The 17,199-nt window shown below is 33.7% G+C and overlaps 1 protein-coding gene across 4 annotated transcripts in view; it reads left to right on the forward strand.

Annotated features, from left to right (window-relative positions):
- HGF (hepatocyte growth factor) overlaps positions 1–8,506 on the forward strand; it is a 72,132-nt gene extending 63,626 nt beyond the window's left edge. For all 4 annotated transcript variants that reach the window (XM_065542405.1, XM_065542406.1, XM_005550369.4 and 1 more), the window contains 4 exons: positions 773–913; positions 1,436–1,542; positions 1,635–1,780; positions 4,759–8,506. In XM_065542405.1, coding sequence (XP_065398477.1) covers positions 773–913; positions 1,436–1,542; positions 1,635–1,780; positions 4,759–4,935 — 571 coding nt within the window. In that variant the 3' untranslated portion in view covers positions 4,936–8,506. The remainder of the gene's footprint in view (positions 1–772; positions 914–1,435; positions 1,543–1,634; positions 1,781–4,758) is intronic.
- Positions 8,507–17,199: the final 8,693 nt, after the last annotated feature.

A 17,199-nucleotide genomic window follows, 5' to 3' on the forward strand; every position in this document is an offset into this window, starting at 1 on the left:
AGATTCACCAGTGGGGTGAACAAATTATTTTATTTTTAGAATTTGGCTTACAAAACTTACTTTGACGTCACTGATATTTACAAGACACTACTTCAGTTCACCTCTTTTCACAATTAGCATTACTCTCAGTTGGGGAAAAATTTTGCTAGAATTATGTAAATATTTTATATCCCAACTTTCTACTGGTACCCTATATTTCTAGATATAATTCTTTTTTTTTTCTAAATTATCAATAGGCTTTTTCCAATCCTCACTGCTTCTTTCTCCTGTAGAGTCAGCCTCAGGATCATCCTGGGCATAATTTTCAATGAAAATTGGCCTAAGGAAAAGATAAAGAGGCAGCATTCGTAAACTAACTTCCTGCTTCTCAGCAAGGTCACCTTGATTTTGTTTGTAGAAAACTTCAACACCTGTTACCAAACCAAATATATACACAGCTGATATAAACAAAACAAAATTTGCAGAAAAAAATGTAATTCATGTAAAGTGCTTTACCTGAGCATTTTTCACAAGTGACTTACTCTAGCAAGCATAAGCAAGTTTCTAAAATAGTCATTTAGAACATCAGCAACTTAAAAGCCTCTTTCTGCTTACGTATGTTTGTAGTATTCAGAATCTCCCATAACAAATGTGTTGCTCTTTATTATACTATGAATCAAATTTTAAATTTAGGTTATGTGCCTTAATAGTCTAAAATAACAATAGATAGGAAAAATACTACAGAATTTGGAATTACTATGTTTTACATTTAAAGTTGTTTCCTTCAAAACAGAGACTTGAAAGATTATGAGGCTTGGCTTGGAATTCATGATGTCCATGGAAGAGGAGAGGAGAAACGCAAACAGGTTCTCAATGTTTCCCAGCTGGTATATGGCCCTGAAGGATCAGATCTGGTTTTAATGAAGCTTGCCAGGTTAGTTACTTTAGAAGATTTTGTATTTTTCACCTGGACTAGAATTGTTGGAGCATTTTCTTCAGCTGTGTGGCAGTTGTTTCTCTCTCATGCAGATGCATTATAAACATATGTCACATGCTATATATATGTATATATGTGTGCCTGTGGGTCTCTCTGTGTGTATATAGAGAGAGGTATTCACAAAACTGTAAAAAATGAATAACTAACATTGGGTCAACAGTCTGATCAGTCTGTTTTAAAATAGAAACTTAGCAGTTACTTGATAACTTTCTAATGTAAAATAATTCTTTTAAAAAATAGCATTGACCATTTATTCTTAAATATTGGCAAATACATGACTCATTTCTTTACTACCTATTCCAAATTTCATCAATACATTTGGACATTCCCACTTCTTTTTTTAATAAAGAAACAGGACTTCTCTGTAAATGCCATATTAAACATGAACACTACATTTAATATGTTAATTTTGTGTTGAATCCAGTTGAGAGTATTTACCATTTTATTTTGTGTTTTCAGACCTGCTGTCCTGGATGATTTTGTTAATACAATTGATTTACCTAATTATGGATGCACAATTCCTGAAAAGACCAGTTGCAGTGTTTATGGCTGGGGCTACACTGGATGTAAGCTAGTTTTCAAAAGATGAGGCCATATTTATTTTATTTTTGTTTCTTACTTTTCTCATCTTATTGTATGTTTTTTTGCATCAATCTAGTGATCAACTATGACGGTCTATTACGAGTGGCACATCTCTATATAATGGGAAATGAGAAATGCAGCCAGCATCACCGAGGGAAGGTGACTCTGAATGAGTCTGAAATATGTGCTGGGGCTGAGAAGATTGGATCAGGACCATGTGAGGTAAAAAGGAAGTTCTTTCATAAGGAGGATGTGATTAATAGCTTAGTGTTTCATGGGGGTTTTTTTTGTTTATTTGTCTCAAATGAAAAATGTTGTATACCAACCTGTTCTAGGAGAGAGGAATTGGGAAAATTATCTCTGTAATATTCTGCATTTCTTTAACTAAACAGTGAGATAATCAATGTTTTATTAGCAGCAAACTATGATGACATTTGTCACTCAAAAATCAATAAGTGTGTAGAGCCGGAACTCCAAGGGAGAGCTATTCAAATGAGAAGTGTCCAAATCAGTTAAATCAATAGTTTGCATTTTTCTAATGTTTTTCTAAATGTATCTCATCTTCCCAAATTATCTCGAAATGAGCTCCACGAGTTATATCATTTAGAGATGCCTGGCTTTAAACTTTAAAATCTCTTTTTGGGTAAGCTGGTCTCTCTTTTGCTCTCTCGCTCTGTGTATGTGTTTAAACATTCTGTTTTAAAAAGCCCAAAGGTCAAAGTTTGTGACTTTATGAGCTTGGACATTTCATTTGTTAGGCAACTGTTATTTCAGCTTGGCAATGTTCCTATCCCTATTTTACATAGACAAGCTGTTAAGCTGTTAGTTTAATTAGCTTTTGAATGTGAGAGACATGTTCTCCAAGCTTCAGGGCTGTGGGATTGTGGAATGCTGTGTGTGGCAAAGGATGAAATGAGTTCAATGATAGTGAAATGTCCTTTGATATATAGGAAAATGCATGCTGTAAGTATGGAACATAAATATGTATTGAAATGCAAGTGCTATACACCTTGCTCTGAGATTTTATTTCTGAAAAGAAGAGAAAATGTTTACTGTTTACTAAGTTAGTTTTTAGAACTGCTTAAAAATGATATGGTTAGAAACAGATTACATGTTTATAACCAGTTTCAAATTTGTTGCCTTTCTAGTAAATCATGAACAATGAAACCGTTGTTCATTACAACAGGGGAAAATTTACTAGGAGAAAGAAATGACTATACTTTAAAAAGAAAAAGCAATAAGCATCCCGGAAACACAGAAGTTTCTAAGTAGACCCAACCTTACAGATCATCTAATTATTGTCATTACCAAAACCAATTTGACAACTGCTTTTGAAGAATAGCCTTTAATCTGGATTATCAACTATATATTCTTCATTTCCCTTCTTCAGCTTGATTTATTCATCTCTGTCTACTATATGTGTTGTTTTTAACCTTATTGATAAGACTTGACCTCAAATAGATTCTGCCACTTCTAAAAAATGTATTTATCCTCCAGAATGTTTTTAAAAATATATATGTCACTGACATTTAAATCAAGGCAATTTAACCACTGAAATAAATTTGGAGGAGATACCTCCCAAATGTTTGTATAATAGCAGTAACATCATATTTAGTGAAAGTTTCCAGAGTAAATTACTTCGAGGAGTTTGTGTCAGTAATCACTAGTGCATTTGTTTAAAAATCAGTTTTCTTGGACAGGCACGATGGCTCACATCTGTAATCCCAGCACTTTGGGAGGTCGAGACAGGCAGATCACGAGGTCAGGAGATCGAGACCATCCTGGCTAACACAGTGAAACCCCATCTCTACTGAAAAAAAAAAAAAAAAAAGAAAGAAAGAAAAAAATACAAAAAATTAGCCGGGCGTGGTGGCGGGTACCTGTAGTCCCACCTACTTGGGAGACTGAGGCAGGAGAATGGCATGAACCCAGCAGGCGGAGCTTGCAGTGAGCCGGGATCACACCACTGTACTCCAGCCTAGGTGACAGAGCGAGATTCTGCCTCAGAAAAAAAAAAAAAAAGAAATCAGTTTTCTTTCCTCAGCTGGCATAGTTTATGCAAAGTCTCTTGGAATAAACTATTTTTCTTTACTGTTTAATATTCTGCTTTACCCCTAACTTGGTTTTCCCCATCATAGAATGCCAATGTCTCTCTTCTTTCCCATTTGAATCACAGAAGTTAATTTTGCAGCGGTTTCCCCCGTCGCTGTTGGGGGAAAATTAAGGTAGTTCCAAACACTCTTATGCATATAAGGATACCAAAAGCCAGCCATTGCATTCTTAGGAGGCTACATGGTTCATGAAAGTGGTGCAGCACAGTTGTACTGGTTATATGTAACAATAAGTGCATTATTTATATTGGCTTATTATATATTTTTATATAATTATATGAATAAATAAAACCATAGATGAATATATGAATGCATATATATATATAAAACACAAATAAAGCTATCTGTTAATCTTCCATCTATCTCTATCTGACAATGCAACGGGCTTACCATATAAGAAATGCCATGAAATCACAGGACATCCTATAGAAAGGAGGGTATAAAATATAAATATAACTATGTTAACTACTAATACCAGCAGCAAGTGGAGGAATATTCCTTGCTTGGAAAAGCAATTTCAATTAACAGAATTATTTTATTGACTACAAGTTTTTTATTTAACTTGTTAAAATCATCTGGGGCAGGATTGGGTGAGGTAAATAAAAAAAGGTTTAGAAATAAGATAAAATATAATGCAGTTTAATTATTAAAGTTATATGATTACAAGTTATTTTCTTTTTTACTTGTATTTTTGCACATGTTCCAAATTTTCTATACTGAACATAAGAAGATTAAAATAAATATAAAATCTACCTTATTAAATAGGTACCAATGGTTATATGTTAGTCTGCATCCAACAAAGGCAGAGCACACTTAAAAGATGATTGACTATTTTGGAAAAGGCAAGTCATTTTAGGAGAATACTACACATAATAGAACACTTTAAACTTGGTATTATCTCAGTCTTGGCTAATTCAGTAGAAAGTCAACAAATGGTCTAGTACACTAATTTTTATATCTTCATATTTCAGTTGCAGTTATTCTCTTTTTCTGTATATATCTCTGAGATGCAAATCTATATACGATAATGTTAATGAACTATTTTTTAAATTCCTAATAATACTTTGTTTTTGTATGTCTTACTCCTAGGGGGATTATGGTGGCCCACTTGTTTGTGAGCAACATAAAATGAGAATGGTTCTTGGTGTCATTGTTCCCGGCCGTGGATGCGCCATTCCAAATCGTCCTGGTATTTTTGTCCGAGTAGCATATTATGCAAAATGGATACACAAAATTATTTTAACATATAAGGTACCACAGTCATAGCTGAAGTAAGTGTGTCTGAAGCACCCACCAATACAACTGTCTTTTACATGAAGATTTCAGAGAATGTGGAATTAAAAATACCACTTACAACAATCCTAAGACAACTACTGGAGAGTCATGTTTGTTAAAATTCTCATTAATGTTTATGGGTGTTTTCTGTTGTTTTGTTTGTCAGTGTTATTTTGTCAATGTTGAAGTGAATTAAGGTACATGCAAGTGTAGTAACATATCTCCTGAAGATACTTGAATGGATTAAAAAAACACACAGGTATAATTGCTGGATAAAGATTTCGTGGGGAAAAAATCAATTAATCTCTCTAAGCTGCTTTCTGAGGTTGGTTTCTTAATAATGAGTAAACCATAAATTAAATGTTATTTTAACCTCACCAAAACAATTTATACCTTGTGTCCTTAAATTGTACCCTATATTAAATTATATTACATTTCATATGCTATATGTTATAGTTCATTCATTTCTCTTCACCATGTATCCTGCAATACTGGTACACGAACACACTTTTTACAAAACCACATACCCATGTACACATGCCTAGGTACACATGTACATGCACTACAGTTTAAATTATGATGTACTTAATGTAACCTCTAAATATTTTAGAAGTATGTACCTATAGTTTTACCTCAAAAAAACAGAAATCTCTAAAGACCAGTAGAAATATTAAAAAAATGATGCAAAATCAAAATGAGTGGCTAATTCTCCATACGTAATCTGCAGATGATCTTCTCTGGTTGACATTTTACGTGTGGCCATCACCCCGGGTTAAATAACACCTAATCTAGGTGTTTACATGTATTCAATATCCTAGTTTGTTTCATGTAGTTTCTAATTCTTAAAGGAAAGAGGGTAATAATTCTATTTGTGTAATTTGTTTCCTCCAAACTTAAGGCCACTTATTTACACAAGATATTTGTATGTCTACTTTCCTAAAGCATTTCTTCAGTGCTCAGATCAGTGTCTAATTGAAGAAGATTAAAACTGCTTTGGTCATTAAAAACGTATTTAAATAGGTTAATTCTAAGACTTGCTGCTGTGATTGACTTCTAGCTCACTGCCTTTAAATTTTAAAAAATTTAAGAGGAAAATTTTCATGTCTCCAAAGTTTTATAAATACCCTTCATCAAGTCATGCATTAAAGTATATATTAGAGAAAATAAATACTTTTCTCAACCTGGAAGATTTTAGCCTAATAAAGTTTTTTTGAAGTAAAAGAAAACTTGTAAAGGGAAAGAAACTAGTTTGTCTAAACTCTGTATTCATTTTTTTTTTTTTTGAAGTACAGTGGAATCTGTTGAATCAGATATTTTATCAAGATATCTTTATTTTTTCTTATTTCATTTTACAAAGATCACTCCCAATGCCATATGTAATAGACATTTAAATTTCGTGTTCTGTATGACAGCCAAATGATCATATTTATCATTGTATTTGTCATGTTTAGCTAAAAATCATGTATTGTTGAGAAATAGAATAACAAAAAGTAATAGGATAGGCTTTGAATTTTTGCAAAAAATCTTCCTGTACAAAACATCTTTAAAAATAATTTTTTGAGTGGTGTGAATCTAGTATTCCCATTTCTCTGATTTAGTTTTCTTGAGTGATTTTTATCAAGGCTAAGTCCCCAAATGATTCCCTAACAGCTCTTTAGAATACCGTTTAATCTGGACTAAAATGGTTTTAAGTTTATGGAGAGTTTAGTCCACAGAACTAACTGGACTTCTGGCGGCAAGTCCAGAAATGCTTATACAAATTTTTTTTTCATAATAAGATATGTGCTGGTATCAAGGAACTTAAAGTGGAAGCAAAAAGACATCCAACTAGTTGCTAGTCTCCATCATCTTATCTGATTGTATTTCTCTTTTCCTTATATAATACACCATTTTCATAAGAACACCTAGAAATTTCAAGAGTATATTGCCAAAATATAATGTATATTTCATAGTTTCTTCTGGCTGAACCAGTGAAATTTTATTGTTGCATATTAATGATATTTTTAAAACTTTTATAAAAATTGTCATACTTTTAAATACTCACATTTTAAAAATACTTCTTTTATGACTCTTCCTCTACATTTCCTGGAAATACAGATAAAGATTAGCTAGATACAAGATGCAGCTAAGTATTTAGACATTTTGAGCCCAGTATTTTTCATTTTATTAAAGGCTAAAAACAATACCACCAATAAATCATCAAACAAACTGTACAAAATAATTCTGTCTTTGGGAGGCTCCTTTTGTGATAGAGGGACATGGGTGGAATTGACAATGAAAGTTAGATGAACAAGGTCCGTGTTATTTTAGGTAGTAGAACAGGGTAGAGTCATGTCATTATTTGCGGGCGGAAGATACTATTTACCACGTGTTCTTTGCTGAATCAATTATTAAACATTTTTAAAAATCCAATTATCCACTTTATTTTGTGTCATTGACAAAAGGATCTTTTAAGTCAGAGGTTTCAATGTGATTTTTGGTTTGGCTGTTTGAATAATGGTTATGTACTGTTATAATTGTAGACATTTTCTCATGTCTACCAGGAATTGAAGTGTAAAACTAAAATATTTTTCATAATGCCTCTGCCGTGCGGAAGGAATGATAATCCTTTTGTATACTTCTTTAATTTTATTGTAAAATGTGTAATGACTTTTACCTATATGCTGTGGGCAGGTCCTCAGTAAAATCTATTGAGTCAATTTCTAGTATTAATAGGCTTTTGCTTGCTATCTAAGTGTTTCAAATTATGGGAAGTGTGAGACACTGGAAGGCAAGAAAATTAACAATAATGGCATGTGATAGCAAAATTGTATTTCACTTATTCCTGTGAATATTTCTTGTTGGTACCAATGGTACTGTACAAAGTGAATGTTATAGCCACAACATTCTCTTGAAAAGAACACTGTCAAGAAGTGGGAAATTGCTGTCAGGCATTTCGTTGTTGTTTTTAAACTTTTTAAAAAAGAAATACTGGTTTTGCAAGATAGAGATCATGAGGTAAAGAATTTTAATAAGCTCTTATACTAAAAAGCCTTAAATCGATTTACTGAGATTCAAAACATACTATTATAATCAATTATATCCCATATATGTAGGCAAACTCATTTAAAAAATAAAATTAATTTTGGTAAAAGTACATAGTGTTTGTTTTTAAAATACATAATTTTAAAATAAATCGCTTGTCATGATAAAGTCCAAAAAGAAGTTATCTTTCAATATTCAACTAAGTTTGGAGCTAAGAATTTACTAATACAAAAAAAGTTAAAATGTTTTGGACCATATATATCTTGACAGTGTAACTTTTAAGTAGGCTCATTTCCATTTGCACAGAAAGTTTCTGTCTTTAGGAAACTGAAAATGAAATACTGTGGATGTTATGACTGTTTGTCTTCTATGTAAATAGGAAATTAATAAGCTGCCTATTGAGTGGTATAGCTGTACGCTTACCCAAAAAAGGGAACACTGTGGTTATGACTTGTATTATAAACTTTCTGTAGTTAATAAAGTTGTTATTTTTATAACCATGATTATATATTATTATTAATAAAATATTTTATCGAAATGCTCATTTTCTCTGTTATAATTATTTACATGTACATATTTGTATCTGTCTTATGGCTTAAATGCAGAAAATAGCAACAACGACTTCACTGACAAAAATTACATGTACGTTCTTGCAAAAAATATAACTTGTCTATAGAACTAAGACAAAAAGTATTATTTTATTCCAACTAATATCCATAGCAATATAGATGGTCTTCAGTAAACCATTAATCTCTATGCACTTTAGTTTCTCCTACTGTAAAATGTAACTACTTATTCATTCTTCATATTTGCTGGAATGGTGCTATATTGTTATTTGCCAAGATATACAAAATATTCCCATGAATTGTCACCTAATTTCCTGTCTCATGCCACTATATAATACAAAGGTGATTTTAAATTATTTAATTAATCACTTTGGGTATCTCTTTAAAGTGTGCATTCAGTTAAGAATAAATAAGAATCCAATGGATTCATTTAATGCAAATTGGAAGAATAGTCATCAATGATCTACGCAAAGAGAGCTCTATAACACCACTGATTATTTCAAATTGTATTTTACTGCCTTTTTCCCTCAAAAGGTTGCTGTACTAATTTATTCTGGCATAGATAGTGATCTCAAGTGATTATTAATGTATCTAATTCTATAGCCCATATTAAGATATCTAATCTTTTAAGTGATTATGATTAAAGCAGAACATACACTTATCCACTTACGGTGACAGTAAGAATATTTCAAATATATTAACTGTTGATTTCTCTAGATTTTGACCTTTTTTTCTCTCTTTTCTAGAATTCCATTCCATTCTAAACTTATATTCTGCTATTTTAATAGAATAGTCCAGCAAAGCTTCTTTAAGAGATATTTGAACAGGGTCCTCAGTAAAAGTTAAGGAGTGAGCTGTTTAGATACCTGGGGTCTCATAAATAATACTTAGAAAATATTGTTCTTGGTTTCTTATTCATTTACTCTTATAAATTGTGATGCTCTAAATAGTTACCATTTGTCAATGTCCTGAATAGAACTCTGTGTTTTAGTCCCAGAGTTCTATTGCCGTTCTATTTTATTATTCTCCTACACAGGCACCATCTTTAACCTATACAATAGTAGAGATGGTGTTTCACCATCTTGGCCAGGCTGGTCTTGAACTCCTGACCTTGTGATCTACCCACCTCAGCCTCCCAAAGTGCTGAGATTACAGGCTTTCTATATCACTCTCACCAAATTATAAGCCTCTCATGTATAATTCACATTAGAAGTTTTATTCTTGGCACTCTATATTTTTCTTTTGTCCCTTATATTTACAAATATCTCGATTGCATGTGTTATTTTTAAAAGCCGAGAATTAAAAGATAAAAGGAATACTTCTAGTAATTGGTGAAGAGTTTACAGTATTATGAAGAATATATTATTGCCTAAAGCGCAGCTAAGCATGACAGAAAATACCTGGCAATAGAAAGAAACTTACTTTTATTTTATATAATTCAAAAGAAGTATAGGATCATAGGTTATATGTTTGTTTATGGATTTTAAAAGTAAATAATGACATCAAAAACCACCAACGAAAACAAAAATCTTATCAATCTGACATATAATCTAACACCAAACCAACCTCAGACCCTCATCCTCTCAAATACTCCTTAACACTCATTATTTTATTTTCATCATTTTTGAACATGTGTTCATATTTAAACTTCATGTCTGTGTTCAAACAGTCCCTAAGAATATCATACTGTTCTTCAACACTTAAAAACCTTTATATGTCACCGAGTATCCTATGTGATTCCATCCTCAACATCCCTATCCAAAAAATCATCATTTCCTCAGCCTGCTACAGTGGCTGCTTATGCTTTATTTTATTCTTTATTTTATTTTTTAATATATATTTTTAAATGTTTTATTATTTCATTTTTTTCCCACAAGTTATTGGGGTACAGGTGGTATTTGGTTAAATGAGCAAGTTCTTTAGTGGTAACGTGCAAAATTTCAGTGCACTCATCACCCGAGCAGTATACACTGCACCATATTTGTAGTCTTTTATCCCTCGCCAACCCCCACTCTTCCCCCCAAGTCCCCAAAGTCCATTGCATCATTCTTATGCTTGTGTGTCCTCATAGCTTAACGTCCACATATTGATGAGAACATACGATATTTGGTTTTCCATTCCTGAGCTACTTCACTTAGAATAATAGTCTCCAATCTCACCCAGGTCACTGCAAATGCTGTTAATTCATTCCTTTTTATGGCTGTGTAGAATTCCATCTCATATATATATCATCATAGATATGCATACATGATATAAATGTATACTATATATATATGTATAGTATTCCATCTATATACATACACACACCACAGCTTCTTTATCTTCTTGTTGATTGAGGGGCATTTGGGTTGGTTCCACAATTTGACAATTGTGAATTGTTGAGGCTTTCTTTTTGTTTGTTACAATAGTGTGTGTATGGCTGAATTAGATTAGTTTTGTTTTATTCTGCTTTCTTTCCTTTTTTTTTTTTTTTCCCCAAAACGGAGTCTCACTCTATTGCCCAGACTGGAGTGCAGTGGCATGATCTCGGCTCACTGCAACCTCCGCCTCCCAGGTTCAGGCAATTCCTTGCCTCAGCCACCAAGTAGCTGGAATTACAGGCACGTGCCACCATGCCCGGCTAATTTTCGCATTTTTAGTAGAGATGGTGTTTCACCATCTTGGCCAGGCTGGTCTTGAACTCCTGACCTTGTGATCTACCCACCTTGGCCTCCCAAAGTGCTGAGATTACAGGCCTGAGCCACGATGCCCAGCTATTCTGCTTTGCTTTCAATGTGCAATCACATCCAGTGAGTTTGAGCTCCTTGAAGACATTTAGCATTGTCACATTAGTAATATTTGTACACTATTTTGTACAGTGCTTCACATATGGTATCCAATATATATTTTATAATTATTAATATTCTATAATTCACCCTCTTCTTGAAGCCTTATCAGTGTTAACAAGACGTTTGGGATTTTTGTGAAACTTATGCAACTCTCAATGTGGATTAAGAATTTTAAGATTTTCTATTTAGTTGCATCATTTAGATTTGAATTAGTAAGTGGGGCTATTTTAAAAGTTTATTGTATTTATACAACAGACAATGCAGCTGGAAAAGAGAAATTATCAACTTTAGAGAGTTTATACATTTACATTTGCAATGTGGTTATTAAAAATAGAAATAAAAAATTAAATTTTAGTTTGCTTATGGATAAATGTATTATTTTATCAAGCTAATAGAGTTTAGATTATGCTAGTGAACACTTTTTTCCCATCTGGGAAAAGATTCTTCTATGAAAGGCTGATGTCATAACATTGGAGGATGAAGTTAAAGGATAAATTATTGCAAAAATATTCTGAGTCCACAATAGTCCACTCATTACATACGTGCCAAATATATCCAATCTGTTGTGCATTGAGTAGTTTCACGGTATCATTATTTAAGGAACAAAAGGTTTTCATTTGATGAGTTTTCTTAACTGAGAGAAATCAACATGGGTAGCATGTTGCAAGGAAATGAGGTGGACCAAAGGCAGATGGATTTTCGTATTAATTATTTTTCATGTATTTTTAAAGCCTTTTTTTTTTTTTAATTTTTTGCGACACGGAGTCTCCCTCTGTTGCCCAGGCTGGAGCGCAGTGGTGCGATCTTGGCTCACTGCAAGCTCCACCTCCAGGGTTGACACCATTCTCCTGCCTCAGCCTCCCCAGTAGCTGGGAGGGACTACAGGCGCACTCCACCACGCCCGGCTAATTTTTATGTGTGTTTTCGGTAGAGACGGGGTTTTACCGTGTTAGCCAGAATGGTCCAAATCTCCTGACCTCGTGATCTGCCTGCCTCGTGGCCTCCCAAAGTGCTGGGATTACAGGCGTGAGCCACCGTGCCCGGCCACGTATTTTTAAAGCTTTACAAAAGTGTGCGGTTTTCAAGTTTCTGGCTTTTTTGGTGAATTAAAACCTAAATGTAGTAATAGTTCAAAATATATTGTTGTGCCGTAAAACAAAGAATTTACATCCTATTAAAAATAATGAAATGATTTAATACGTGGAAAATTGACTTTATGAAATAAGTGATTAAAGATCCCTAGATTAGAGAAGGTGCAAATATGATTAAATATGTTTCTTCAGTTGTCCAAAAAGTCTTTCTGAGAGGAAATGCTCAGGTCTCTTTGGTTAAAAAAGTAAGAATTTGTGAAAAATAAGATTGACATTTCAATCAGATAGTTTAGGTACCAGGCAGTACTTCCCAATAGTGAAGGTTGCAGAAGAATGAACAAGAAGAATGGAATCCCTAACTACAAACGTTTTCTAAAGAAGGAAATATTTCTTTAATGACTTTCATAAGCTTTACCCAAACTGGTCTTTTGCAGCATCCTCAAAAGCTATACTGAGAAGAATAAACTGTTCAAGGCTTAAGTAAGCTTTGGAGATGCTGGGATGCTTTATACAGGCCACTTTGCTGTGGGACAGTTGAGAGCCTTTAGGTGCTCATGTGTGTCTTGAAGCTCCATGAGGGAGTATGGTAGAGCACATCCTTCAGATTTATTGTATTACAGAACCCCCTTACAATTACAGAGCCAATATTTCATTTCCTCTTAAGACACTAGAGTTCTGATAAATGCAGTCCAGAAAAACTGGATTTTCAAATTTACTTTCTAAATGAGAGGCAGTTATTACTATATGGTTTGAGATTTTTATGTCTATTATGTAAATTTTTTTTCTCAACAAAAGCATCTCAGAGCAAATTTTCCCAGATCAAACTTCTTTTTTACATGATTTACTCTTTTCTACTTAATTTGAGTAAAATTCAGACAGGAGGAGTTGATGCATATTTTTCTTCACCTATACATACCATCTATAGGAACTTTCCTATCAATAATACAGAACCAAAATTGATTACACAAAACTATGAAGGTAGTCCTATTTTAACAGTACGAAAGCTAAAAATAAAAATAAAAAAAAAATAAAAAAAAAGGCATGTTTTTAAAAATCTTTCTAGTGTTTACAATATCTCCTTGTCTGCCTAAATTTCCAGCTCTAGAAATGGGGCACCAAGGAAAAGAAAGACATGTAAAGATTAAGAAAGAAAATAAAAACGAAAGAAGGAAAAGGAAAAAAAAGATTAAAAATGAAATTGAGGGGAGCTGAGAGAAGTTTTCTGAAGGCATTTACATGTCCTTAGAAGTGAGGTCAACAAAAAGATATAAAGCATTATTCTTCTTTATTAGCCTCTTTCCTCTTAATTACAGTCACTTGTACTTCCAAAATCCACTTACAAACCAAATACAATGAGTCATCCCGAAATTAACAAGCACAGAGAATTCAGTTCTTCCACGTTCAAAACGTCCCATTTTTATTTTTTAATCATCCTTGTTCTTCTTTTTACTTCTGAACTTCCTCAGTAATGTCTTTTTTATCAGCCTTACTGAGGTATGATTGACAAATAAACATTGTATATTTTTAAAGTGTAAAACAATGTTTGATAAATGTACACATTGCAAAATGATTACCACAATCAAATTAATTAATATATTCATCACCTCACAGGTACCGTGTATGATGAGGACACTTGATTTTTACTCTCAACAAATTTCGAGTCTACAACATCTTCTTAACTATAGTTACCAAGCTGTACATTAAGGCTCCAGTACTTAGTAATAATTGCTCTCTAAAATATAACTCCCTTCTCAGCTTCAAATGCTTTAGCATCTTTCTACCACCATGACTTTACAGAGGAGTTTGGTTGGATCTCAGCAAAGCAGCTCAATGGGAAAGCACTGAAGCAGGTGGAGACAAAAGCAAAGGCTCATCTGTGCACTTGATTTCACTGTTTGGATGTGCTCTCGGCATCTAAACTGAATGTTTCTAAAACTGAACCCCAATCTCTCCCTGCCCTTCAATCTTCTTCTCAATAAAAGGAACATCCATCGGGCTTGCTTAAGCTAGGATCCAGAAAGTCATTTTTAACCTATTTGTGTCCTTTCTCCATTCAGCCAATCACCCAGACATCAGTTTTATCTTCTACATTCATCTTAAATCACTCACATGTCTCTATCTCCAATGGCTCCACTTTAGCCCACGGCACAGTTTTCTTCCACTTTCATGACTACAGTTATCTCAAAATTTCTTTCTCTACATTTACTCTCCACCTTCTCTTTTTTTTTTCTTTTCTTTCTTTCTTTCTTTCTTTCTTTCTTTCTTTCTTTCTTTCTTTCTTTCCTTTCTTTCTTTCTTTCTTTCTTTCTTTTTTTTTTTTCTTTTTTTTTTTTTGAGACAGCTTCTCTTCTGTGGCCCAGGCTGGAGTGCAGTGGCCATCATGGCTCAATATGGCTCAATACCGTATTGAACTCCTGGGTTCAAGCAATCCTCTCACCTCAGCTTCCCAAGCAGATGAGACTCTAGGCCTGCACCACCATATCCAGCTAGAATACATATTTTAAAATGTAACTCTGTGTTATTCTCCTGTTTGAATTTTCTCAATGATTTCCTATCAGCTGACCAATAGATGAACTGTCCCTGATGGTTCAACTCCTCAGTCACCTCTTTTCCTTTTGTCCACTATATTCTAGCTACACTGGTATCTTTTGGTTCTGAGAGTAGGCCAGGAACCTCTTTCCTGCCTCAAACCCTCTGCATCTGCTGTTCTTTCTGCCTGGAATTATCCCCCCACCCACGAACTTTTGCCTGACTAATGCCTACTTCATCATTCAGCTTAAATATCACCAATCGTCCCCCCACCCACCTTCCTGATCCAGTTACACACTGCACAGGATGACACACTTCTATTTCGGGACACTTACCTCAACTAATTAAATTGTCATTTGCATACATAGATATGAATGTTGTCTCTACTCCTAGATTCTAAGCTCCAGGAGAACATGGGCTAGGCTAGTTACTACATCATAAATATTTTTTAAATGAATGAGTCAGTAATTATGTGCACAGTTTTTGTCTTGTTTTCTTTCAATTCAAAAATATGACTGCATTACAATCTCTTTTGTTTACTCTTTTAGTAATAGCATCTCCAAATTCCTTTGGCAGTAGTGTTGGGGAGGTGGTTTCCACTGCCTTCTGTCATACACTTCTGTTTTAAATCAGCACATGTTTATTGAGCATTTACTATGATAGTACTGGGTGCTGTGGATGCTGTCATGAATAAATAAACCTTGACCCTACCCTTCTTATAAATACAAACAAGTTTGGGAAACAGGCACAAACCGAGAATCTGAAAGTGTTAACTGAGAAGTGCAAATAGCTTCTGGAGTTTACAGCAAGAGTTTACTGTGCTTTTCAGTTCACCCTTCCTTAATCTTTCAATATTGTGGTAATCTTAAATCCTGTATTTGAATATATTTTTTCTATTTTATGAACACTTCCATTATGACATAACTATTTAATTATATTTAGTGTTTCTCTCTTTTATCTCCCTCTTACTTTGTTGAGTTTTTCGAGATTCCTAATCTTTTAAGTCTTGCTCCTTCTACCTTACTTTCCCAAGAATCTTATAACACTTAATGGATTCAAGAGATCTGTGTGTCTATTATCAAGGGAATAACGTAGTTTCTCAAATGGTGAAAACACTAGCAAATTTTACACATGAAATTACAAAGATTTCTCTAGTTAGGATGAAATTGACAAATGTTTCATCATAAGTTTTTAATTACATTTGAAGATGATCAAATAACAGTAGATAATGCTTATTCAGTGCTTACTGTTTTCCAGGCTCTGTTTTATCTCATTTAATCACCATTACAACTTTACATAGGCAGGTTCTAAAACTACATCCATTTTAGAGAAAAGCAAGTGTTCAAATAATTCATAATTAGAATACATTAAGGGGTGGATTTTCAATATTAATTCCACCTGGCCCTTTGCTTTATCCTGTGTGGTGGACATTTGATTTAATTATTTTCCAGGAAAGTAGGAAGGAGGGAAAACACGTATTTAAACAAGAAAACACTGCTATCATCTGGGTAGGATATGAGCAAGAAGTTATTCAGAGGTCAAATTGCTCTTCAGACAGGCCTTGCCCAAAGCTCTTTGAGATGTCAACTAAGGGAACGTGGCCTCCTCATCTCTAAATACACCTGGCTAACATGCGCGTTGCTTCTTACCATGGAGCTGAAAGTTAGCAGGGAAAGGCCAGTTTAGCAGAGGAGATTTATTTATCTTTTATGGGGGAAGGGAATGCAGCTATTGAAAAAGAAAAGCAACAGGCTTGTGAGACAGAAATAGAACTGCAGAGAAATGTGTATTGGTAAGAATTCTAAGGGGCTTTGTTGGGAAAAAGTTCAACATTTATTCTGAAACAAAGAAAAGCAGTAATGGTCCCTTGCCCTATATTGCTGATACTAGAAGGCGTTTTATGAAAGAGAGAAACACCTTCAAAGGAAATTACAATCTTTTTCGTAGACTTGTAATGCAAAATGACCCTATATTACATAGACTTTGACAACTGCCAAGGCCAGTTAAAAATCAGCTCTTCATTTTACACACACACACACACACACACACACGAACAGAAAAGTATAATGACTTGCCCAGGGTCACATAGCTGGAGGCAGAGCCAGTCCTGGAAACAAGATCTACTCTATTTTAAATTTAAAACCTTAGTTTTATTATTTACTTATTTTTAATCATATTCAAGTATATTAAAATTTAATCAAAATCCTAAAGTATCTG

This window comes from Macaca fascicularis, chromosome 3 (genome assembly GCF_037993035.2).
Source record: "Macaca fascicularis isolate 582-1 chromosome 3, T2T-MFA8v1.1".
Lineage (NCBI taxonomy): Eukaryota > Metazoa > Chordata > Mammalia > Primates > Cercopithecidae > Macaca > Macaca fascicularis.